At 48.4% G+C, this 25,897-nt stretch overlaps 1 protein-coding gene across 1 annotated transcript in view; it reads left to right on the top strand.

The window, feature by feature from the left end:
• The window catches only part of LOC144159885 (glutathione hydrolase 1 proenzyme-like), a 36,499-nt gene extending 10,846 nt beyond the window's left edge, over nucleotides 1-25,653 (top strand). Inside the window, exons 3-10 of the mRNA XM_077691542.1 lie at nucleotides 329-521; nucleotides 2,445-2,608; nucleotides 6,306-6,459; nucleotides 7,726-7,804; nucleotides 10,723-10,910; nucleotides 13,927-14,161; nucleotides 22,158-22,283; nucleotides 25,507-25,653. Coding sequence (XP_077547668.1) covers nucleotides 329-521; nucleotides 2,445-2,608; nucleotides 6,306-6,459; nucleotides 7,726-7,804; nucleotides 10,723-10,910; nucleotides 13,927-14,161; nucleotides 22,158-22,283; nucleotides 25,507-25,653 — 1,286 coding nt within the window. The remainder of the gene's footprint in view (nucleotides 1-328; nucleotides 522-2,444; nucleotides 2,609-6,305; nucleotides 6,460-7,725; nucleotides 7,805-10,722; nucleotides 10,911-13,926; nucleotides 14,162-22,157; nucleotides 22,284-25,506) is intronic.
• The last annotated feature ends 244 nt before the right edge of the window (nucleotides 25,654-25,897 follow it).

Genomic DNA, 25,897 nt, shown 5'->3' with positions numbered 1-25,897 from the left:
TAAGAACGGCAACGGAAGTTGCCGCTGTGCCTCATCACCGCAGCCGGATGTTACTCCGTGCGCCGCAAGTAGTGCGTCACTGGGAATATTTTGAACATGGCACGAGCCGTTTCCATAATTTTCTGTACTAAATATGATTATAAAGTCCTGCAGCGACGGCAGACAAAATACCCGAGGAAAGGCAGACGATATCAGGCATTAATAGCATCTCCTTTCAAAACGCGCGCGCCTGTTGACATCCGGGTCCGCTGCTTAGGCGGAGTGATACCGTATATGAGCTATTGCCGTTCTTGAATTGTTCCAGTGTATAGCAGAGACGCTGTCGCAGGCGCCACAGCGGCCATCGTTCCGGGCGCCATGGCGGGCTACGAGGTGCTGCACAGGGAACTGGGCATGCTCGAGTGGCACAAGCTCTTTGACCCGGCCATTCGGCTGGCCACCGAGGGCTTCGCCATCGGCCCGCATTTCGCGCGCAGCCTGAGCAGGCACAGGGACCGCATCGAGGCCCACGCCGAGCTCAAGTGAGCCCCACCACTGAAGCTTCTTGTCCACAAGGGAAAAAAAAGAAAAGGGTCTATCTATATTTTCAACGCAGACGGACGAAAGCGGTGCGTGTTTGTTATAACCACGCCCCGCATGCTGCTGCAAGCTACACTTGCTCGGAACGAGAAAGACGCGGCATAGCGTACGCCCCTTCAAGGTGATATCCAACGATTACCACTTCCAAAAAAATTATGGAAGCTCACACTTATAGGAGCAATAATGAAGTAATGGCGTTGAGGTAGAGGAAGCAAATCGGCGGCAATCGTGCACTTAAACCATCGCAATGGTCGTGAAGGTTGCGTACAGCTTCGCTACCTTCAAGTCATACGCTTTAGTGTGAGCTTCCTTCACTTTTTTCTTGTATCTATCCCCCTCTCCCCACTCATTCTGCGAGGCTCTCTGCGGTATAAGGGACATATTCGTTATCATAATTATAACAATAATACCAGAAAATAGCAAAATCAGTATAGGCGTTCGGACCCCGCAGATCCGGCTGATTTAGACCCACCGTAAACTAAATGCTAATACGAGGGCTTACTATCCGTGCCGGGGCTAGCGTCACCCCTACCATGCTGCCCGATCCGTGAGGAACCGACTAAACACCTTTCACGACATTGTCGTGCAATACCGCCTCGCGCACCGCCATTATCTCCCCGCTCATCCAGGGCTCACCAACTATCAGGAACGCCTCTGGCGACTCCTGCAAACAAATACCCTCACTTGCCGGGCAGTACTCATCCGCATCTACTCCGCTCAATATCCCTCACGGAACCGCCTCCTGTGTGGCCCCCTCCCTCCCCCCCCTTCTCCCCCAACACTTGTCCACTCTATGTGACCATGCCTCCAATAAGACCCCTTCCCGTATGTAAATAGTGATGAGCAGAGGGAACGTGCGCTGGGCAGCTTGGACCTGGACGTGCAAACACTCCTGGTCACCAGAGCTGCCACCGTCACCGCCAGACTTCGACCGGCGGCCACCACGCACCGCTAAACTTCAGGACTCAATGAAAATGCTTCTCTCTCTTTCTCTCTCTCTCTCTCTCTCTCTCTCTCTCTCTCGACAATACCAGGATATTGTGCTCAAGAAGCACAACAGAACCCACGGATTGTAGGAGTTAAAAAAGACAAAGAACGTCGGAAGCTCAGTGTCATGAGAAGAGAATAAGAACAGCAGCACCTAGTGTGTGCTGTGTGTTGTGCCGCGCGTGGAACGCTAGCCCATATCCTTCAGTGTTTTCCCAAGACCCCGCACCCTCTAGCCTCCGGCAGCTACCAGCCTTCGTGTGTAGAGCCATCACCTCGTCCGACTACAACACCCAGAAGTTAGTCGTCCAGTGCGTCCGGGAGGCCCTGGAGCGGCAGCGGGCAGGCGCGGCGGGTCCCTCGGGGCCGCGCGCCGGCCGCCCGAACTGTGGCTCTTAGTGCCGGCCCGGGCGTCGCCATTAGGCGCCACCGGACCGTTTTCTGTTTTCAATAAAGTTTTTTCTCTCTCTCTCACCTAAGCGACCGACATGTCATGATATGGTTCCTTGCTGGGTGTCATCGTAAGCATATGTCCTGTGTAGTACAAGCATAGTCCAGCCGTCGCCCTCAAAGCTAATGACGATGAAAGTCTGTCATTACTTAAAACATTGATATAACAGCCTAACCCCCAGCCTCGTTGGTAAATCGTATTACCTATTATTTTTGGTGTGAAAGCACTTTTTGTATTGCGCTGCCGTATTTCCCGAAATTTAGAAGACTGACACCAAATCAGGTATTTGTAAACGTGTTTCGAGCACATGCTTTTGAAGATATCGCAACGCGACCGCTTTCCTCAAACTAAGCTCTTCGGGATAGCCGTGACGCGCGCTGTTGCTTTTGCCCACGGCATTGTGTCACAAGGCTGCGGTCTTTCGCAGGAGTCGTTTTTGGAACAGCTCTGTAAACAGACTGCTACAGGAGGGAGAGCTGCTGACGCAGCAGCCGTTGGCCGATCTGCTCAGCGATATCGCCATCCACGGGGGCCGCTTCTTCTACGAAGGAAAAGTAGCCACAGACATCGCCGACAGCGTTAAGAAATCTGGTTCGTGCGCTTCCCTTAGACGTTAGAGTTAACCGTCAGAACGGTGGGTTGAGCTATAGTTGGTGCATACTAACTGAAATTCAAAACAGCGCGAAGAAACGGGACAAGAAACGACACACGACACAGTTGCTATCCTCGGAAACAACTTAAAATGGCAACGATGATGATGATTGCTATTGGTTTCGCGTTGTAGCGGGGGGATGACATGTCATCTTAACAAGTTGTCATCTTACCAAAAGGCACAGCGGCAACGGAAGTGACCGCTGTGCCGCATCACCGCAGCCGGATGTTACTCCGCGTGGCGGAAGTAGTGCGTTACTGGGAATATTTTGAGCATGCCACGAGCTGTTTTCGTGATTTTTTGGACTTCACATGCTTATAAGCTACTACAGCGACCGCAGACAAACTACTTGAGAAAAGGCAGACGATATCACGCATTCATAGCCCTCTCCTTTCAAAACGCGCGCGCCCGTTGACATCCGGGTCCGTCTCTTAGGCGGAGTGATACCATACATGAGCTATTGCCGTTCTTAACTTGTTCCCGAGTATAGTCGGCGTCGTGTGTCGTCGTTTCTTGTCCCGTGTTTTTGTGCTGTTTTGAATTTCAGTTAGTTAACCGTCACTTGACGGTTTTGTTAAAGGCCCAATAAAGAAAATCTGTCTACATCCCAACTACGGATGCACTCGGTAGTTTAACCTGTGTTTTACTTTAACAGGGCATCTGTTGGGGCTAGTTGGTTATGCATAGCTTGAAGCTTAGCTCAGTTGTTAGTTTGCGCTTCGTCCTGTGTTGTAGCTTTTCTCGTCCTTGTTTATTAGTCAAAGTTTAAGCGCTTTCCATTCAAGCTGTGTTTTACTATTTGACTTCCTAGTGGAAGCATAAGGAATTAGTTTCTCCGTAATAAAAAAACGGCAGAAGAAAAAACACTACGCGCCCATCACGGCCGCCGCGCCAGCTACGGCAATGACGTCATAGTCGCTTTAGGTGTGTGTGCCCGCCAAATCAGCCAAGAAAATTCGGATATTTAACTGTGCCATTGTTAACATTGACTTCTGGTTTGTTCATGCACCGGTTGTGAATGCTCAATACATCAGCGATGGGCAAAATTCAGTCCTGCACACGCGCCAGTATGGTGTGAGGGAAACGGAATTTAATCTGTGAATTCGCCAATGTCCACAACTCACCCGCTCCGGTGGCTCAGCGTCTGAGACGTTGTGCTGCTGAGCCCAAGGGCGCGAGTTCGATTCCCGGCCGCGGCGTCTGCTATTCAGGTTGAGGCGAAAGGCAGAGATGCCCGTTGGTAAAGATTTCGGCGTCCGATACAGGTGCCGATGTGGAAAAAATTAATAACAGCCCTCCACAACGCCGTGCTTCCTAGCCCAAGCGTAGCTTCGGCAAATAAAACACCCAAAATTTGAATTTTTAGGCTTACTTCAGTGTTTCATTTAAGCCGGCGGACCTGCTTTAAGCCGAAAACGTGAGTGTGCGGAGTGTACACATATAGAAGAATTGGTAGTCCTCAAAAGACGTGGGAGCGTTGCTACATATAAAACATTTAAGTGGAGAAAACAAATGCCATAAAGTCCATAAAATGCCCAAATGGACGGTGTAAGCGATCAATCACAGAAGCCGCCATGCTCAAAAGAATGGTGCTAGGAGCTTTGATTCTTCCTGGGCATACCGCGCGTGGGTATGTGCCGTTGGTTTTTTGCTGAGCGGTTTCATTCCTTTCCCGCCATATGACCTGACCTGAACTGGTTTTGTTTTCGCTATGCCAAGTCAACTTACAGATGCGCGTAGCGACCACCTAGTCTAAACAAGTTTTAATGTGTAGCAACCAACTCGTCTATACAAGTTTTAAGCCGATCATCTCCATGGGTTTGTTCCGAACAGCCCCCAGAAGCAAAGTAGGAAATTCTGTATTTCCTTCCTCTCAAACGCAAGGCAACAAGTGAACCTTCACCGGTCGGTTCCGGCACCGCATATCTGTAACAAAAACCGGAAAAAGAACCCTTTAAGTGAACACCAATAAGAATAAAAAAGGAAAGAGAAATTACCCCGGAAAAAATTGCTGAAAAAAATATCATGATAAAAAAGCCCTCGAACCGACTTGTGAAAACGTCCCTCTGGCCCAAACAGAAGCTATAAGACATAGCGCGGCCTTTTTTAAAGGGGCCATTAAGACCGAATTCAAGTTTGGTTCATTCGAAAGATTCCCTCGTGAGAACAACACTGACGGCGCTTGAAAGGCAAACTTCACTAGAATAAGCTACATAATTCGAAATCAGAGAATCGGCATTGGACACCCTATAGTTTTCCGCACTGAAGTTGTGACGCATTATGGGCAGCTCGTTGCGATTGGCTGAGGCCGACAAAATCCAACGCAAACTGTAATCTTGCAGAACGAGCTGTTTGCTCTTAAATTTATAGCAGATTCTTTTATAGCAGTAAGAATGGTGGGGTAAACAATGGAAATTACGAACGAACACGTAAGCATAAAAGCACCGGTGCACACTGTGCGCCCTCTGCGGGCCGAAGATGCACAGCGGTCGGGGACGTTCGGCTCTCCTGACACAACACTGGGCAACTGGCATAAGCGACATCGCCACTTTTGTGGCCACGCTTGTCGAGCATACCGAATCTTTCACGAAGGAAAACTATCGACCATAACAAAGGCAAGAAGATGCAAACACGGCCAGAAACACATGAAGTGTGGACAGCGGTCCTTGAGCGGCATCGTCACGCCATTTATGGAGGCTCAGTAAACAAGGCAACAAAAACAATTTCCCAATGAATAAAGCATCGTTTGCTGCCGGTCAAGCGCTGGATCCGCTATAGAACAACTATTGTTTCGTATAAAACCAACTTGTATTTTGTTTTCATGGCCCCTTTAAGGTAGATATATGGTTTCTGAGAGAGAGCGTACTAGATTTTTTTCTTTCCATGCGCGTAATGGCACCATACAAGTCTTACAGTCGATTTCGCTGTGTCCGTGGCTGCGTGCGCGCGTGTCTGTGTGCGGGCGTGTGCGTGTGTGCGTGCTTTGTGTATGTGTTTACAGTAGAATCTCGAAAAACGGAAGTCGCTTAAACGGAATTGCCGCTTAAACGGAACAGTAGCCTGTAAGTTGGATGGTTTTGTATTCAGATTACGTAAAAAACTCTCGGTAATCCGAACTAAAATTTCTCCGTCACCGTGTAAACGCAACCAGAAATAGAACTTCTTGTGAAACCCATTAGCATAGGAATCAGCTTTTTACAGTTCCGGCTCTTTTTCTTTTTGCTTCCTTCGTTCTCAGTAAACGGAACTAATTTTTTTCGGTCCCTTGAATAAGTTCCGTTTAACGAGAGTCTAGTGTACTTGGCTGTCTGAGCGACGTATTTGATTGAATGTAGGGTTTAACGCGCCGACGCTTCACAGGCGATGGTGCGCGCCGTGGTGGAGGGCTCCGGACTATTTTTCACCACCTGGGGATCTTTAACGTACGCCGGAATCTGGAACACACGGGCGTTTTCGCTTTTCGACTTCATCAGAAAAGCGGGAGCGACGTATCTGTATGCTTTTTTCACAAATGGGCTCTTCATGAGTACGATGACGATGACGATCCACGTAAAAGCAAAATCAGTCGGAAGAAGAGCTACATGTAGAGAAATGGGGCCTGTAGTGCAAGTAGCATCTTTCACGTTTCGCTCGCAGGTGGTCTCATATCGAAAGCCGACCTGTCGGACTACAAGGCCGAGTGGAAGGATCCCATCACTGTCGACCTACCGTACGGCCTCCTGTTTCATTCGGCTGCCTCGCCCGGAAGCGGGGCCCTCTTGGCGGCGGCGGTGGCTCAAACGGCGCCCAAGTAAGCTCGCATTGACAATACATTTAACAAATAACAGATGTAATCATTATAGTAGCGCAAATGGGAAGAACCAGTTGGAAAAAAGTTTGCAAACCAGAAATACAAAAATCACAACGATCAAAAATGGAACTCACAAAATCAAAAATATGGTTGTTATATACTTCCCCACAACGTGAAGACAAAAATGGCTAAACCCGGAAAAGAACGGCAGAAGCACGAAAATTCCAGGCCATCTCCACTGACGTGAAACCTGCGGAGGGGCGAAGCATGCAGTGTGTCAGTGTATTCAAAGATTGTCAGTCTCTCTCTCTCTTGCCGCACGGCGCGCGCCGATTGGGCGCCGGAGAAGCGCTGGTGAAAAAAGCAATCGCGCGCTTGCTGAGGCGGTGGCGCCCTCTCTTGCGTTGAACAGAATTTAAACAATTTGCATGCCCTATCTTCCCCAGTTTTGGGTAGTGGCAGGGGTCAACGCGAGCATACTGCAATGCCCGCGCCTCGCCCTGGATCTCGGAGCAGAAAGATTTATCCGTGGCACGTCTATACAGGATGGGTATGTCACCAAACGGAACGGTGTTAGCGCCTCCTTAAGCGTCTATGTTGCAGCGAGATGACTGGATGGCCCGTTAGATGAAACAGGTATTTAGAAAATTTTTGCATAAATCCAGCGGGGTCCTCATAAAGAATATGTAATTCCCGATACAAAGCCAGGCTGTTGGTAAATACTGCAAGCTAGGGTCGCTCGAGCCCCTAAGGGGTTTCGCCCCTAATAAAAAAAAAAACGTGAAGATGAACCAGTCATCAGCGGAAAAATACATATTGGCAAAGTTGAGTCCCTAGCTTATCACTGTAATGGTGCAAATGTGCTACACCGGCAAACAGGAACAAAATAAAACTTAAAAAACAATAAAGTAAGCAAACGTACTTGGCTGCTCACGGCAAAATATGGCAGTAAAAAAACTCCCAATGGACAGAAGCGGCGTGAGAATGTTGCACATTACTAGACAATTCCCTGAAATTGCCTTCACCGTTTTGTGGGGAGTAGAAGGAAATGAATCTGCCCATAGCGCACAACTCCATTTGTAAACACGTGTTCGAAAGCCTAACTTCCATGCCATTCCTTCATCGTGGCATCAAATGTGTGCGGTGCACTATACATGTGTCCCATAAAATCCGCGATTATGGAATTTATATTCCAGGAAACTGAACCGAAAAGAAAACGAATTCCACGCCGCAGTAAACAAGCTCCGCCTTCTTGCTTCCTTCCAGCTACGCCCTCAATGTCCAGCACAACCCGCATGCTGATGTCGCACTGAACGGCCAAGAACTCCACAGGTATTTCTGGAAAGTATACGTGCCACGTGCGTGTCCCACACGCTTCGACCTTGTAGTGTTGTAATCAACACGATGTCTAACTGGCGTTGCTAGTGCGTGGCTTAGCCTCCACGGACGTCCTCGCGCATATGAGAGTTTTTATGTCGAGTTTAACTGCGCCTTATTGAGGAGGAGAAGAAGGAGGAGGAGGAATAGACCTTAATAAACCCATAACAGGTCATTTCAAGCGTTCATCCCTCGTCCTGAACGCGCCTAAACTTCACAGGCAATGAGGCGCGCCTTAGTGGAGGATTCCGGACTAACTTTGACCACCTGGGGATCTTCAACGTGCTCTGAAATCTCGAACATTTTTTTGCTTTTCGCCTCCATCAGAAAAGCGGCCACCGCAGCCGGGAATCGAATTCATTTTTATGTAAGGTAATCAATATTGCATACATATTTTTCAGCCATTTATTACTGTGAAGTAGACAATCTGTCTAAAAAATTTACTGTATACCATTTTTCCTGGATCAATGTAAGGTCTTGGGCATTTATAAAAACTCCCTACGGGTATTTCTACCTAGACATCAAACTACTGTAGCCTGTCTTTGACGGGAACGCGGTTAAGACGAACTCCGTGTTTAAGAGGAACAGCAATTTTGCTCCCTTGCGACGCGCACAATGCAAAAAACCGCCGCGTAAGACGAATTTCTGACAATAAGAACACGTGTTCGCGGTCCCTTTGAGTGCGTCTTAACAGGAGTCCACTGCACTTATACTGTCCCTAACCATGTCTTTTCAGCAATGCATTTTTACACAGCAGTGATTCCGACTTTACAGGAACTTCATGTGTACTACAGTGAAGCACTCTGACGGGCGAGTTGGTCTGACTTGATGGAAAGAAAATTGCGGTAAAAGGACAGGACGAACAGAAAATGACACACCACACTGCGCTGTGTGGTACGTCTTCTTGTGTTCGTCCTGTCCTTTTAGCGCGTTTGTTTTCTTTGCTACAGTGGATTACGCATTCGTGCGACAATTCCCAGTCGACCCTCTCTGCATTTCTGTCTGTTCACTACCTCATAAGACGCTTAATACGAAGGAGAAGTCCACTTTTTTGTTAGGCTAGTAGTGCTTTTCTAGTGAAACTGGGTCTGTGCGGGGACTTAGCGCAATACAAAACGTCATGTGCGTGTAAGGACATACCGCTAAGCATGCACCTTTTTGTTTTCTGCTTTTTTTTCTCCCTCGTATCGCTTAATTTTTACCGGTGAGTGAAATAGGCGGTCTGCTATATTAGAGGTATTGTAGATTTGAATATGCTTAAAACTGAGGGCTAAACTAGAAAAAAACCAATGCAAGCGTCTTGACAACTTGCACATGAACACTTTCGCGTTACTGAAAACAGCCTAAAGTTGATGCATAAAATGCCTAAAAAGCTGCTTCAAATTGACGTGTTTACTAGTGAACCGTTGTATGTTAGGGCTTGTATTTGAATAGATATTGTTTTCGGTGTGGTCTCGTTTGCAAATCACGAGCCTTCCCGCTATTGTTCGGCTTATTCCGCGTAATGCTTTGCATTTCTTTAAACTAGGCTTGTGGAGACACTGAAGTTTGTCTAGGCCAGGAGATCGGAACTTGGTGACGAACAAGACGCACAAAACGTGAGTACAGGCGTGAGTCAGTTCTGTCATTTCACCCATGTTTAACTCGTTTTTTAACCACGGTTGCTGGTGAACCATGTTTAACCAGCAACAGCTCATAGAACGGTGTCAGGAACACGCATCACCAAGATTTCTGGCCGAGGTGCACGTTCGGAGGCGGATGTTCGGTCCCTAGCTCATGTGCACCCTACACCAAGCGTCGAGGCCGCACCAGGAGATTTTAGTGGGACAGTATCCGTCATCACTAGGGCTTGAGGTGGAACGTGCTTAGCGACCACGCAGAAATAAGTGGACAAGAGTACGGCGACTGACCCTCGCGTCACCGATTGTTGGTCTTGAAAACGCGTTTTGGAAAGCTTTCTACTTGACGTCTTTACTGTAGGCTAAATTAATGAATTTCACACCTTGAGAAGGGCCACGTGGTGTAAATACTGGTATGCAGCATACCCTCGGTATAATGAAGTCCTGAAGAAAGATGACTGGTTTCGTTATAAGCGAAACTTTGTTAAAGTGTGTATTTCTTTATAAATGAGATTTCATTTCAAATTTTGTCCTCAAGCCAACGCAGTGGCGCTTTTTTTTCCCTAAACCTCGTAAGGGCATTCACTCAGTCAACTAAGCACCGCAAACTGAAGTTTTTGCCACTTTGCCCACGTTTTCAGATCTCAGAGAGCTTTGAGGGTTTCTTTGTGTATTGATGAAGTATCTTTGTAATGTATCCATCACGGCGCACGAAAAATGTCTGTGCTTGATTTTACAGTCAGGCGCAGAGCCGCGGTGGTTTAGGTCGTCGATGCCAGGTTCGTCAGGTTGGCCCGAGAAATAGACCCCTTATACTTCAACACGTTAGTCGTTACGCGTCGTACCGCACTGCCTCTACGCATGCGCAAATTATACTGAGTTACGGTTTCCCGCGTGACATGAAACAGAGAGCTAGCCGCAGCCTGCAGCAGGGATGCGCGGGCCCAGTGCATTCCGGGAGACAAGGCTGGCGTCGCCGGCGCGAAATGCATCTTGCCGCATCTCGGGCTGGCTGCCACCGAGACGCACCACCCGCTCACACGCCATCTGTTCGAACAGCGGTTTACTATCCTGGGGTTTTAGCGGGCGCCGCAAGTGGCGCTACGGTACGGCAAGTGACGCTACGAAACCCTTACCACGCCATTTCAGTGCATCCTGTTCAGAGCAGTTCACAGAGCGCGAGTTTGGGAAGCGTTGAATAATAAAAAAAAAAAAAAACGAGAGTTGTGTGTTTTAACTTGCTTTATTTTTTTTTCATTCCGCGCAGATGGAAGAAGGCCTGGTGAAGGAAATTGTTGAGAAATTTAACAAGACCTTTAACCCCAACCGAGCCATCCGCAGTGCGAGAGACTATGGCTTGAAGCATCCGTTTGCCGAAGACTACGGTGGCGCGCACGTGTGCGTCATTACTCCCGACGGGCACGCCCTGTCCATCACTTCGAGCCTGAATAGCGAGTAAGCGGGCCTCTCACACTCGCAGCGTTGGTTTTCGCGTTACCTTACGCTCCACTCGTAGCCCTGCTCCGTTATGTGGCATCATGGAACGCTACATAGCGGTGGCGATCCGACGCCGCCTTTTTCGGCCAGTGCTGAACTGCAGCCAGCTGCAAAACGCGCCCACATCCGGAACGAATGGCCTCTGCCCATGTGCGTGTCCCCTAGAGGCCAAAATTAAAAGTTTACGCCAATAGACCCAGGAGACGCCAACAGGACCAGCCCCATCGGTGCTGGGCCTCTTGGCGTCTCCTGTCGTCGTCGTCTCATGTATTGACGGCACTAAAACACTGGGACACGTGTTTCCCAACGCCTCGCGCTAGAACATTTCATCTCCTTGGGCAAAAACTCGTACTAAAAGAACACACCGGGACACTCGTTTTTTAGCGCCTCGCGCTAGAACTCTTCGTGCTTCGAAGACAAGATACTTTTACAGTAAAGCTGTATACCTGTACTCCCAACGGTTTCATCTCCGTGGGCAAAATCGCCAAGGCACTAAGAAAACGCTTAACACTGCATGCTTCACCCCGGCCCGGGTTTCTCGTTAGTGGATATGGCCCGGGATATTTTATAATCTTTCCTGCTCAAAGTCCGTTTTTGATTCCTGCTGTGCGTTTTCCCGTTGAACTCCTAAATTTGCCTCTCATTTCATCGACAAGCATTCATACAGTGGCGGTTCTTTTAATCGTGATGATATGCGGACTACTAACGTCGATTACAGGCCTAGAGCTTTGCAAGGAGATATAAAAACAATGTAGGTGGTGGCTGGGCAGCTACCGTACGAAAGTTAGAAATGAGCCGTTAACTTTTCATGCCTGCCCTGCTGCCTACACTTTGAACGGCAGTGGGCCTTCCGGTTGAGCCAACGCTTGCTTTCGCATCCCCATCTGTAGCCTGATCAACAGAAGGAGACGGGAAGTATATTTCCTAACATGTAGCCACCCATTTCAAGGAATTTAATAACAATTGCATGCTTTATTCCAGGCGCCCATGCCCTTCCTATGAGCTTAAACCGCTCATGAACCAACGAATACGATTCACTATAATGTTACAAATATAACCGGCATAAAGGGAGATTTATGGGGAGTTTCAACATGTCTGTAATCCATGTGAAAGGGACCATGAAGACAAAATACAAGTTTGTTTTATTCGAAAGATTTCGTGCCCACAGCGCTTTTCCGGAAGAAGACGGTGGTTAATTCACTGCGAAATTAATCAAGTTAAGCCAAAATTTTGATTCTCGCGCCAAAAACGTGTGTTGAGCGACGTTTGCAAAGACATAATAAGTGCAGGTCTTTAAGCTAAACTTGGTGTGGAGCGGAGACTTGCTTACTGTTATTCAACATACAGATGGCGCCACCACACCGCGGCAAGCCGTTTTCTGCCTTTGGTTTGTTTGTGACCGTATTTAAACCTGGCTTGTTTTTGTTCATGGAGAAAAAATCGTTTCGTGATAGATGGTGCTCGCTCATAAATTTGGTCACGTAAGACACCGTCGCTTGACTCAATCGGCTAGTGTCGTCGGAGACAACAACCAAAGTGCCGCAGTGCTGTGCATGTAAACGAAGCATAGTGCGGGCATTACCAACAGCAGTACGCATCGGTACTTCTATGTTTACGTACGCTTTCGTAACTTACACTGTTTGTTCCACCATTCTTACTGCTTTTTAACAATGTCCCCTAAATTTAAGCGCAAACATCTCGTTCTGCAAGCTTATAAGTTCAGCCTATTTTGCGTTTGCTTTTGCCGGTCTCCGCCAATCGCAGAGCTGGCTGGTATGACCTCATAGATTCTGTTGCGGGAAATGAGCTAGTGGGTCACATGGTCATTCCCCTTTTGCCTCATTATATGGCTTATTTGAGCGAAGTGTGCGTTAAAAGTGGTGTCAGTATGATTCTAACGAGGCAATCTTTCGAATGAACCAACCTGCATTTTGTCTTCATGGCCCCTTAGAGCCTATGTGAGCAATATGTCGCTGCTTCTTATGGGGCGAAAGCCTCCAGCATAAAGTAAAATCGACCGGGAGTTACAACATGCCTGCAATTAATGTGAACATGTCACTGCTATGTGCTCACTGCTTGTTATCAAGGCCTTAGGTGTGTCATCAAACGCAAAAAGGAACCATAGTCGTAGTCGTCGGCGGCATCCACACCAACGTTACAAAAATGGCTGCCGCGGAGAAGAGAAACTAAATTGGGTTTGTGTGGAATTTGAAACCCTTTGCCACAGATGCAGCCAAGTCCCCTAACCCATCTGAATGCTTGCGCCGCTACAGGTGCACTTGGCTATACGTGCTTAGAGCGGGTGTACGCGGAGTAGAGCTCTGGCTGGGTAAGATACAACTTGTCGCAGTAATTCTCCTCAAAAGACAAAGAAAAAACTGTGGTTGATTCCGCCGTCATAGGAATCGGTAAAACACGAAAGTGAAATCTGCTGCAAATCTCCAGCTGAGCATGATTTGCTAGTCGGCGGCTGTCTCGTGGGTGTGCTTGGCGAGCGACGTCCTGCTGGCGGGCCGCATCGGCAAATGGGCACTGGCGTCATTTCCGTGACTGTATGGCGTCAGCGAAATCTTAGTGTATCCTGGCATAAAACGCTTTCTTGTTAAAAAATAAAACCCGAAAACAAACGACCCTAAGTATATACGTAATCTTTAGTATAAAGGTTGCTTCGCCGCGATAAGACCCTGTGTGCAGGGATGCCCCCTGTACATGCCGCTTGCTTCGTTGTACTGGTGTCACTTCCGTGACGGATATGACGTCAGGGAAATCTTCGTGAATTCCGGAATGAAACACTTTCGTGTTAAAAGAAGAAAGGGCCGCAAACACGATGTACCCGTAAATAAGGCTTTAACTTTAAAACCGCGTAAGCGGACATAAGTGTCGGAGGATAAGTGTCCGAGGACAAAAGTGTCCGAGGATAAGTGTCTGAAGATCTGGGACGCAAGCTATCGCTCTGGTCGGCTTCGAATTTCAGTTTCGGCAGCCTGTTCACCACGGCCCGTGGCATCCTGCTGAACAACTACATGGACGCGTTCGTCAAGCCCTTCGGCACGGACGCTTCGAAGAAGCGAGCCAACCTTCCGGGCCCCTTCAAGACACCCATGACATCGATGGCACCCGTGATCCTCACCAGGGATCAGTCACCGTCCCCACTGCACGCGCTGTTCGGCGGCTCGGGTGGCCTGGCGGGGCTGTCGGCGGTCGCCCAGGTATACACTGTGCACTGAGTGGGCGATGAGACTCGCGGGCACACTAGTCTACTCATATCACCAGCCGACTGTCGTTCACCCTGCTAGTGGAATAATATCCGGGCACCCATGTTGTGGTAAAGCCACGTAACACTCGGAGTTTTCGATTTGTCAGCCATTTGATAGCCTCGTTCAACTCTCGCGTGAACTGCAGCGTCCGGGGCTTAAAGGGACCCAGAAAAGCCGTTTGTAAAAGTTACAAAAGGCCTGTATTGTGGCGTAGCGGCAATATAGCGATGTAATGCAGTTGTAAACACTGATCTACATTCAGTATTAGCTGCGCCAGAAGCAATTAAACGGACCTCTCCCCCATTGCCGATCGATTCCTCCTCCCTCTCTGCTTCTTTCAAAGCAGCTGGAAACACTGGGAATAGCCATGTGACATCGCGACGCTCGACTTCCGTTCTGCGCTAGCTACATTCCTGCGCCTAGGCACGCGTCAATCGCTGCGGACCCGCCTTTGCCTCGGGATCGCGCCGGGAGGAGGAAGAGCAGCCTGAAGCCAATGGCAGTGACGTCGCCCGCGGCCGACCTTACCGGCGACTGGGCGAATCAGGGGGCGGCTCGCCGTTGTGTCAGCAGTGGTCGGCTTGCTGCGGCGTCGCGCTCATCGGCTGAGAAAGGCGATCTTCGAAAATTGTTTAAAATTATCCGTACAACGTACGGGGCTCACAAATGGCTCAAAAATCTCCCGTTATGTGTTCTACCACCTGAATGCATTTGGTTGCTACCTTCGCAAAGCTTTTCTTGGTACCTTTTATTTAACCATATAAAGCTTTAATCGTAGGCTGAAGTACAGCCCTGCTCCTACAGCATTATTAATTCTCCCATGGTAAAATGGGAATCAAGTTCCTGAAGTGAGTGGTCGATGTCGATGACAGGAAGAGCCAGGAGAGTAGAAAGAGCATCCACAGCATGCGGAAAAAATCTGTGGATAAGGGTGTCTTCCAGTTTACGGTAGTCCATTTGAAGACGCATCTCATCCAGTATTGGGAGGCGGGTCTTCGCACGACCACTCATACCGCGAAAAATGCGCCATAGTCGAGAGAGTCCGGTCTCGTGGCCAAGTTCCTGACAGAAATTGTGCCAATTCTCACTTTGAAGCGTAATTTGATATTCCTGAATAAGACGGTAATGATGTTTCAACTGCGTCAAATGATGGTGACGTTCGCCCTTTGCTCTATAACGCTTGGTAAGGCGTTCAGCCTTGCGAAAAAGTTGAAACATGTGCGAATCCACGCGGTCAACTTCAGCGGTACGGGTCATGTTCAAGGACGCGACGAAACAATCCAAGGTTGAATGGGGGCCAACCACTTGAAATGATTACTGAATGCGCTCTTGAGAATGGCCCCTTTAAAATGGTGTAGCAGCTTGTCCGACTCCCCTAGAGTGCACCAAGCACGCTTCATCTGCCCGGTTTGTGTGCGAAACGTGAGAAGAAAACAAGCTAGTGAACTGTGAACCGCATATGAACAGCGAGCATGCGCATTATTATGCAGAGAAAGAGCACTGTGTGATCAGAGGCACCGCTGAACTGCTCTTTCCCCTACCTTTTTACGTCTCTCTCCCCAGGGCATCTGGCCTCCTTACCTCAATAAAGCAATTCTCTCTCTCTGTCTATTTGTTTTGTGTGTGTGTGTGTGTGTGTGTGTGTGTGTGTGTGTGTGTGTGTGTGTGTGTGTGTGTGTGTGTGTGTGTGTGTGTGTGTGTGTGTGCGTGTGTGTGGAATTGCAGTCGACGCTTTTGGCACTGCGCTGCCTTTATCATCACGTGTGTGTCGAAAGTACTGTAGTCCTGCGTTATGCGATTAAATTTGGCGGGTTGAAGAGGGATTTACTCCGCACTGGTCGTCGTCATAAACGACACAACCGTACTTTAGAAAGAGGATGGTGAGCGTAAAATTGTTCTTCTGTGATCCACTTTGCTCCTTGAGAAAACATAGAAGCACCCTACGTGAGATTAGCTTCTGTACCAAGTAGCCGTAGCGATTATATATGCACCCCGTTTGCAACTTGTACCCCTGCGGGTAGCACTTAGCGTATTGATCATGCACACTCGGTATTACGAAAACGCATGTCTGCTCACTTACAATTTCTCTGCGCCAGCTAGCATCTGGAAGATCATTGCTGCTCGGGTAACTTGCCTCTGTCCACATCGCAAATGATTTGGAGCGTATTTACCTTGTGTATCAAAGAACATGTACGCCTGCCATATTTCCATGCGTACGTCATTTTCATTGTTCGACTTCCAACTGATGTAAGGAGAGAAGGGGACGTCGACTTTGTTTCTCTAGACAGCAGGAAATTGAGGCGCCCCACTCTCAGGGATGTTCCGAGCCGAAGGAGGAGTGCGAAATGCACACCCACCCCACTAGAGCGACACTGGAGCAGTAAGGCGAATCCTCTTCGATAGAGAGGTCGTTATGCTCATTATGGACAGGGATTTGACATACGGTGGAAGGGGGAGCGCAATCACGACGTGTCCTCACTAAATTGAGATGCAAATTCACTGTGCGCGAGTGTGCTTGAATGCACCATTCACATGGCATGCGTCATATAAGCTCGTGACTCGACGTTCTTTTCAAGGTCTCAAAAGGTCCACGGTGGAATTATGTTGTAAATCTTGAGCACTTCCAGCAAGGGCAGCTCTTCTACCAGCGCATTTCGAAACCAGCTGCGGGTCACTCCGGCCAGCTTCCCATTGTCCCTGAATGTATTTGCCACGTTCACGGCTGCGACATAGGCGCGGCAACAGGCGGCACAGCAATCACGAAGCTTGGGACGTATGGTTCATTAATGATCTCAGCCTTCAGTCTACACCCCCCTCGATTGTTCCCGATCTTGCACCTGGTCCAGGTCTACATCCGCGCCTCCAACTGGATCATGCTAAACATTCTAGCAGAAAGCGGCGCCCTGAGAAGACTCCGAAGGGCTACCTGCATGGTGTCCCTACCCTACCCCGATCCGGAGAAGTCTTTGTTAAAAAGACAATCGCTATTGCAGCCCTTACACCCTCCACACCGCAGAAATGATTGCACTTAGACTCTTCAGCCTTTCCGTACTGTCCCAATATACAGCAAATGTTTTTTCAGACCTCGAACACCTCACTTGGCACTGTGCAGCTTCGACATCTTCTCGCGATTCTTTACTCAAATCTCTGTGTTTTCAATTAACAGTGGTCTGGCAAGGGTAGTGTGAGATGGGGGCTACACCTTCCCTCCCAAATAAACCACTGGTCATGTATCTTAAATGAGTTATCTCTAACGATTGAGTGATCACCTCCCCCCTCGTCCCTTCTTCCCCTTCCTCAACTACGGCCATATGGCCTCCCCCATCTTAATAAATGTCATTCGATTCAATTCCTTGCACGTGCCGACCATGCACACATCGGGATTGCATTCCTGAGAGGGTCTGCAAAAGCTCAACGTTGCGCTTTTTCGCCATGCGTGCTATCATCATCATCATCATCATCATCATCATCAGCTTTTCTACGCCCACTGCAGGGCAAAGGCCTCTCCCATTATTTTCCAATTGCCTCGGTTCTGTGCCAACTGTGACCAATTTATCCCCGCAAACTTCTTGATCTCATCTTCCCATCTAACTTTCTGCCGCCCCCTGCAACGCTTGCCTTCTCTAGGGAACCACTCGGTTACCTTTAATGACCAGCGGTTATCTTGCCTTCGCATTACATGCCCTGCCCACGTCAATTTCTTCTTCTTAATTTCTACTAATATGTCTTTAACACCAGTTTTCTCCCTGACCCACTCCGCTCTCTTCTTGTCCCTTAATGTTACACCTATCATTTTCCGCTCCATTGCCCGCTGAGTCGTTCTCAATTTAAGTTGAACCCTCTTAGTGAGCCTCCAAGTTTCTGCCCCGTAGGTGAGTACCGGTAAGATGCAGCTGTCATACACTTTCTTCTTCAGCGACAATGGTAGGCTGCTATTAATTATCTGAGAATGTCTGCCATATGCACTCCACCCCATTCTGATCCTTCTAATTATCTCTGCCTCAGGGTTGGGATCTGGGGTCACAAGTTGGCCTAAGTAGATATATTCGCTTACCACTTCCACTGCCTCGCCTCCTATCTCAAACCGCTGTGCTGTCCCGAGGTTATTGATCATTACTTTAGTTTTCTGGATATTAATTTTCAGGCCCACGGTTCTACTCTGTTCGCCCAGTGCGGAAAGCATGCTTTGCAATTCGTCCCCCGAGTTACTTAGCAAGGCAACGTCATCAGCAAATCTGAGGTTACTGAGGTATTCTCCATTAACCCTTACTCCCACCTGTTCCCAATCCAACGTTCTGAATACTTCTTGTAAGCATGCTGTGAGTAACATTGGAGAGATTGTGTCTCCTTGTCTGACACCCTTCCTTATAGGTATTTTACTGCTCTCACTATGGAGGATTATGGTAGCTGTAGACCCATTGTAGACATCCTCTAGTATTCTTACATAATGCTCATCTACCCCCTGGTTCCGTAATGCCTGAATGACTGCTAGGGTTTCGACCGAGTCAAATGCTTTCTCATAATCTATGAAGTCTATATATAGGTGTTCAGTATACTGAGCGCACTTCTCTATCACCTGATTGATCGTGTGAATGTGGTCCATTGTTGAATAACCTTTACGGAACACTGCTTGTTCTTTAGGTTGACTGAAATCTAAGGTTGCAGAGATTCGGTTAGCGATTACCTTGGTAAATACCTTGTAGACGACTGACAGTAAGCTGATCGGCCTGTAGCTTTTCAAGTCCTTCATGTCGCCTTTCTTATGGATTAGGATGATGTTCGCGTTCTTCCAAGATTCCGGTACCATTGCGGTCATTAGGCATTGCGTATACACGTTTGCCAGTTTTTCAAGTACAATTTCTCCGACATCCTTCAAGAGGTCTGCTGTTATCTATAGCTCTTCTCTACTGCCGCCCACACCTTCCACCATTACGAATATTCAATTCTCTCCTTCTCCCTAATCTTTGCACCAAGCACTCGCTAAAACGCTATATGTTTACTTAAACTGTCGCCTTCCTTGAAGTATTAGCTTAAAGGGACCCTGCAACAGTCTTTGAACAGTGCAACTAAACTTGCGCGATGTTTAGATTGAATACCTGAGCCAAATATTACACGTGCACGTGAAGCGGTGAGGGCTCAAATCGATGTGAAAGACGCGGAAAAACCAACCGTGCTTTCTTCAATTTTATTCACTATGCACCCCTGGCATGGCTTAAACGACGTCGTTGCGGCCATGGCTGTCCTATTGGCTGTCGCTGGTCAACTTCGCGGCTTATTTCTCGCATTTCCTACAACCTGTTCTATGCCGCAATCTGTACGCACAGTTTTGGCATTTTTGTATTTTGAGTGCGCGCGTAGTTTGAGTGAAGAAACTCAATACTCCCTTTCAACGAGACCACTCGACAGGAAACAGTTATTGCTTCAAAAACGCGCTGTCAGCCTGAGCGCGCGCACTTGCGAGCAAGCGGGCAGCCATGCGTGCTTTTATGTGGCACCAGACCAGAACTACACCTTTCCACGTTGCGGACGAAAGGTGAAAACCTCCCGGCATGTCATATATCGAAGGCCGCTGAAGAAAACGCCGCGAGTCTGCCGTCCCCTCGCCGACCCCTGTCCGTATTCGATTTAAAAGGGAACAATTATGCGCTATTTCTCACCGCGCCTAGTTTCGGTGAAACTGAACGGCTTTTCGTATTTCTTGCGGGAGACGATTGCTGGGGCAATAGACTTCAACCCAAAATACATTCGGGGTAGTCGATGGTAACTGCTGCAGGGGCTTTTTAAGTAACGCTTGGTGTCAGGCTAGTTGGTTGAATATCATTTTTTAGGATTGCGCTTGGGAATCGCGAAGACGGACTCGAAAGAAGAGCCCGTACACTTCACGTAAAGACGTCAAGTGTGCGTGCTTTTCTTTCTAGTCCTTCATTGTGTTATTGCCAAGCTGAATCCTACAAACGATTGAAGTTTCGCTTCTTTTATTGATCGTGGAGTTTAACGCACCGAAGTTAGACCTGGACTATAAGAGGCGCGCCTTAATGGAGGGCCCCGGACGAACTTTGACCACCTGGGTATCCTTAAAGGGGCCATGCAGACTTAAAAAATGGCCGCCATCCCGCCCTGCGAAAGTGGATGTCCAGCAAAGCTCCTGTAGACCACTACAAATGGTGATGGAGGAGGGTATGAAATGTTTCTCGTTGTCTCGGCGGGCTTGTCGCTTGCGCTATGCTAGTGTCACTATAGATAAGGGTACATAAAAGTATCGGTACTCTCTTCTATTGTTCCGTGCCGCCGCCATGATCATTGGTCAGTTCCCATTACGTGACATTTGTTTGCACTGCGAAGGCTCATGGGCACTGCCATTTTGTTGTTTATGCGTTTCAGTCGGTCAAATCTGGTAGGCCTAGCTTGTACTCCCTGCTCTGCGGCTGCGTGCGACGATGTCGTTTCGAATGCGAATCGAAGATAACGCGTGTAACAGCATTTCAGCAGCAGATGTGTGTCCAAAGATGCCGTTTTGCTTCCACTTCGGTAGTGTTGCTAACAAACGGCTCGGTCGAAGTTTATGGTGAAGCTGCAGATGCGGCAATCTGGCAACACTTATAAACGCCAAAATGGCCGCCGTTGCTGACTTGCGTCCCTCAGTGGCGGTACTGCAATACCTTATCTACTGACACTACGTTTGGCTTTTCTGGCCTGCCTATCCTGACGCTTGCACTCGGCGTCTTGGGCGAGAACTGCTCTGCTTAGTGCCACAATCCTGCCTACCCTTCAAAGATAATCTGCAAACATAATCTTTAACAGGAACACATGGTGTGGGGGTCGCATTGCTCACAGACACCTTATTGTACATAATGTGGTTTCGGTGCTTGTTTTGTGCTTTCCTAAAACGAATTATAAATATTTTATTCGAAAGATTTGGTGTATTATAGTGCCCGGGCCCAGTACTTGCCCCGTAGAAAACAATTCTTTATTCACTGAGAAATAGATGAATTTAAGTTAAACTTTTGATTCTCCCGCCAAATTGTGCTGTTCGTTACGTCTGCGATGAAGTAACAAGGACAGGTGTGCAACCTAACATTAGTGCGCTGTTTGCTCTGCAGCGGGCTGCGAAACACCTTTCTTTACCGTTAGCCCTCCTAGATGGCGGCACCATACTACGTAGGGCCGGTGTCTGCCTTTGCTTTATTTCTGATCGTATTTGCATCTGGCTTCTTTTTGTTACCTTAGCTAGTAATGGTTTCGTGAAACATGGGGTATGCTGACAGACAAGGGTCACATAAGACAACGTCGCATGCTCCAATCGGCCTGTGTCATGAGAGACAACCACAAAGTGCCAGCTTTAACAAGCCTAGGGGTCACCGTATTTACAACGGCACGCACCGGTACTTTCATGTTTACGTGTACTTTCGTAACTTTCATTGCTTACCCCATCATTCTTACTGCCATAAAGTGAGTATGCATTACATTTAGGCGAAAAAAGCTCGTTTTGCACGCTTATAAGCCATGCCTCACTTGCGTTTGCTTTTGCAGGCCTCAGCCAATCGCACAGCTGTGCATATTGCGTCATTAGTTCTAGTGCGGGAAGTGAGTCGCATGGCCACTCCGTTTTCCCCAAATTATGCTTCTTATTTGAGCGAAGTGTGCGTTTAAAGTGGTGTCAATGTGATTCTAACGAGAAAACCTTTGTAATGAACCAAACTTGTGTTTTGTCTGCATGGCCCCTTTAAGGTGCACCGAAATCACGACACACGTGCGTTTTCGCGTTTCGCCTGATCTCAGCAGCACAGCGCTTCAGCCACTGAGCCACCGTGGCGGATGACGTTTTACTTCTTACTGACCGCGCTGGACGCTGGAAAGCATTGCTCTTGTGATTGCTCATGCGGCTGTCCTTTTCCAGTCCCAGTGACTACGCTGTAACAGCAACTTCTCGCGTACTCTTCTGGTGCAGCTCATCACGTGTGCTTCAGAAAAGCTGTATCGCTCATGCATTAAGGACGAAATGAGAGTCCATCCACAGCTTGAATCGACAAATTTTAGAGTTAACGTCGCTGGAAAAGGCAACTACATTGATGCGGTGAGTACCGCAACTGCCACACATTCAACAGCCTCTCTCATTGGTCAGGCCTAGCGTCACTAAATAAGCTACGCTTAAGAGTACCGGCACTTGGTGCACCCGAAAGCGTCTGGGGGCCATTTTGTTTGTGGCTTGCAGTGTTGCCATCTCTCCCAATAAAACCACCACCGGTTGTGACGGGCAGAGTGCGACCGGCCGCTCTAGCTTCCGTACAGGAGAAAGAGAGAGAGAGAGAGAGAGAGAGAGAGAGAGAGAGAGAGAGAGAGAGAGAGAGAGAGGCACCCAGAAACAAAATGGCTGCGCCCATATGTAAACAAATAGCACGCGATGCCGACCGACCAATGAAAATCCTGGCGGCAGACGACAACAGGAGAAAAAAGTGCCGATACTCTAAAGGCCTTTATTGAGTGACGCTAGTCCGGCCTCTCGCTACTGTCGCTTTTGATGCAAAGCCAGTGTGACACTCTAGAGTCTCGAAAGTGTACGCTTGGCCCTCGAGTTTTCGCTTAAATGCGGGGTAATTAGCAGGGTATATGAGTGAGACTTGAATCAGCGCAAAAAAAAGGAAAATCCCGGGTTATTGCAACTAACGTGAAACCTGAGGAGGAGCGAACCATGCGGTGTGTAAGTGTAATAAAATATTGTGAGTCCTCTCACTGGCCACACGGGGCGCGCTGATCGGGTGCCGTAGAAGCGCCCGTGGGAGGAGCAATCGCACGCTTGCTGAAGCGGTGGCGCCCTCTCTTGCGTTGGCCCGGATTTAGAAAATTAAAATGAGACAGACTGGCCGTAAGTGGTCTTTGTGGCATACGCCGCAGCATGCGTTCTAGCGAGAGGCGTCGGACAACGAGTGTCCCGGTGTGTTTTTTAGGTACGCGTTACGTTATAGCGTGAGGCGTTGGGAAAGGAGTGTCTCGGTATTTTAGTACCGTGACTGCATCAGGCGACAAGGGACGCCGACAGCCCGAACCACTAAGGTGCTTTGCCCTTAAAACAGGACACAGGGATGGGAGGAGACAAATCACGGCGCTCTCCGTGAGGCTTACTTAATTCAAAAGGCCCATAAACATAGCCCACCCTAACCTAACCTAACGTAACCTAATTAACACAACCCAACCTAGATTAGTCCAAGCTAACGTAACCTAAACCAGCCTAACCTAACCTAGTCTTCGTTTCGTGTTTGTGAAACAAAATCCGCGTAAAATTACCTGACATTTCATGTAACCTGAAGCAAAAACACATTCATACTATGCGTAAGTTGGCCGTCTAAGCTACTCACAGTGATTCAACGACCGATGGATGTTCATAGATGTACGTTCCTGAACGCAGTACCAACGCTTATTTCGCTTTTGCAGAAGCTTAGAATCCGTAGGCGGCTTCATCGGAGTCATCCGAATGCTGGCTATAATTCGTCTGTGGCGTCAAGAGCTATAAGTTGCCTTAAAGACATGTGCACCGGTGCCTGCTGATAAGACCTGCTCGTATGCAGCATACGTTTATTCATGTAATGAAAACCACTTGTTTCACCTAGAGTTCCTGTACATAGCTCCCGCAGGGAGCTAAGAGTTGCGCTACCCTTTTCCACGCGCCGCCGTGATGACGTCACTCCGGTTATCCATACCGCGAGGAGGGCGGCCTCGCACCCCGCCCAGGAACAGCAGCAGCAGCACCAGCGTGAGCGACAACGCAGGAATCCAGCGTAGCCGCCGTAAGGCGCCGCCGACCGAAGCGCCCCCGCCGCGCGTCGGCCGCCGTCGGAAGCGTGGCGGCGAGGCTCCTACACTCGCGACGGGCGGCTTTCCCGGAGTAATCCGGATAACAAGATGGCGGGCGGTCGCGCAACTCTTACCTCCCTGCGGGAGCTATATAGAGCAACTCTAGTTTCACCCACACAGGCAATTCGCTTGTTCAAGCTTGGGCGTATATTGCCTAATCGCTATGTAGCGGTCAAGCTGCTATTGCTAAGAATGCTAAGATAGCATCTTTTTTGTGGGCCGTCCACTCTGGTCTGTGCCCCTTAACCCAACAAAACAAATAAAAACAATTCTGCAGGAATTCAGAGAATTATCTACTAACGCGTAGCATTGTTATGCCAATTGTCTTGAGTGTGAGTTTTTAGTGTGTTTTTGGTTTTTCTAAATCTTGTCCGACCAATTATCTCTGGTGACGCTATTCTAACGATTCGAAGTGGAACATTCGCAAAATCTGCGTTATTGTGGAAATTCAGGGCGTTATAGGTTTTGCTATTGTCTGTGATTTTTCAATATTTTTTTTTATTTTTCAGTTTCTCAAATATTTCGTCCGACCAATTATCTCCATTTACGCTGTTATAACGATTACATTTACAACTTTTGAGAGATCTGCATTATTGTTGAAATGCAGGGCGTTACACGGTCCTGGCTGTGGAGGTACTCGGCAAAGAATGCTACGCATTAAAAATGTGTACCTCGCACATGTACATCCAGGCCTACACGCATGTCATGCACGTGCCTTTTACAGGGGAAGAAGGGGGGCATTTTAAGCAAAAGAACAGCGTTCAAACATTTATGAATATGAACCTATGTTTTTTAAGCGAAGCTTATATTGACTTGCTTGTGTCGTGGAAGCTCGTAATGGCGTTCGCAAAAACCAAGTACCTAAAAAAAAATGAAGGGGAAAAAAACGCTTCCTGTGGTTGGATTCGAATGTGGGACACTCGAGTTAAGAAGCCTGCGTGTATGTGATTCCGTTATTCAGCCTTTCGTTTTTTTTTGTATTTTTTTTTGTATTCAGACACGGTATTCATTTGCAAAGCATTGGAGGTGATCCTTGCGGTGTGTAGTTGCTACGGGCACCGCCATTGCTAGGCCGCACTACCGGCCGGGATATGAGCGGATAGTTTGAAATTGGCGCGCTGCAGACTGATGTCCCTGCTTACCGCAGCGCCGTTGGCAAGGGCGCTGCCGTCGGATGGGTTTGGTTAAGAGTTGGTTTAGGGTTTTGAGTTTTGATTTAGTTTATACTAGCTGGTGACAGCCTTCGCGCCCCCCTGTCCTCTTTAGAAGAGGGGTTGGCTAGTTAGTTTCTTCGGTTTTTTTAAGCGTCAAGAACCTTTATCTTCACGCTTTAATTGAATGAGGGCCGTACCCATTAGCCTACAAGTTTTATTTCCTATCCTTGCGTTGTAGAGCAAAATAGAAAGCCTTTATTTCAGTGACGTTTCGCTCTACTTCTTGCTACGCAGGTGCAAGTGCTGCAGAAATACGGTCACCAAGTGAGCGAAAAGTTCATCTCCAGCACAGCCATTGGAATCATGCCGACCCGTGAAGGCGTGCTTGTGGCCATCAACGACGCCGAGCATGCCGACGGAGGCGACGTGGGGGGAGCATGAACCGATTGTAATAAATATCCGTGAAATCACGCTGTTTCAGCGGCCTCCGTGAGGGACGTGTGAGAATACGCCTCGAGAGAGAGAGAGAGAGAGACAACTTTATTACGCAATAATGCGAGAGTGGTTCCTCAGTCTAGGAGCCCATGTGCTGTCCAGGCTGCCGTAGCCCTGGTTTCGCGATCGCTGCGCCGCCTGCCACCGCTTCTCCGCGGCGTTGACGGGATTTGCGCTGCGTTGCTGATAG

Source organism: Haemaphysalis longicornis, unplaced genomic scaffold, assembly GCF_048455015.1.
Source record: "Haemaphysalis longicornis isolate Haplotype H1 unplaced genomic scaffold, Haemaphysalis longicornis Haplotype H1 scaffold_10, whole genome shotgun sequence".
In the NCBI taxonomy this organism is placed as follows: Eukaryota; Metazoa; Arthropoda; class Arachnida; order Ixodida; family Ixodidae; genus Haemaphysalis; species Haemaphysalis longicornis.
The sequence above is the reverse complement of the archived record's forward strand: the minus strand, read 5'-3'. Positions and strand labels throughout refer to the sequence as shown.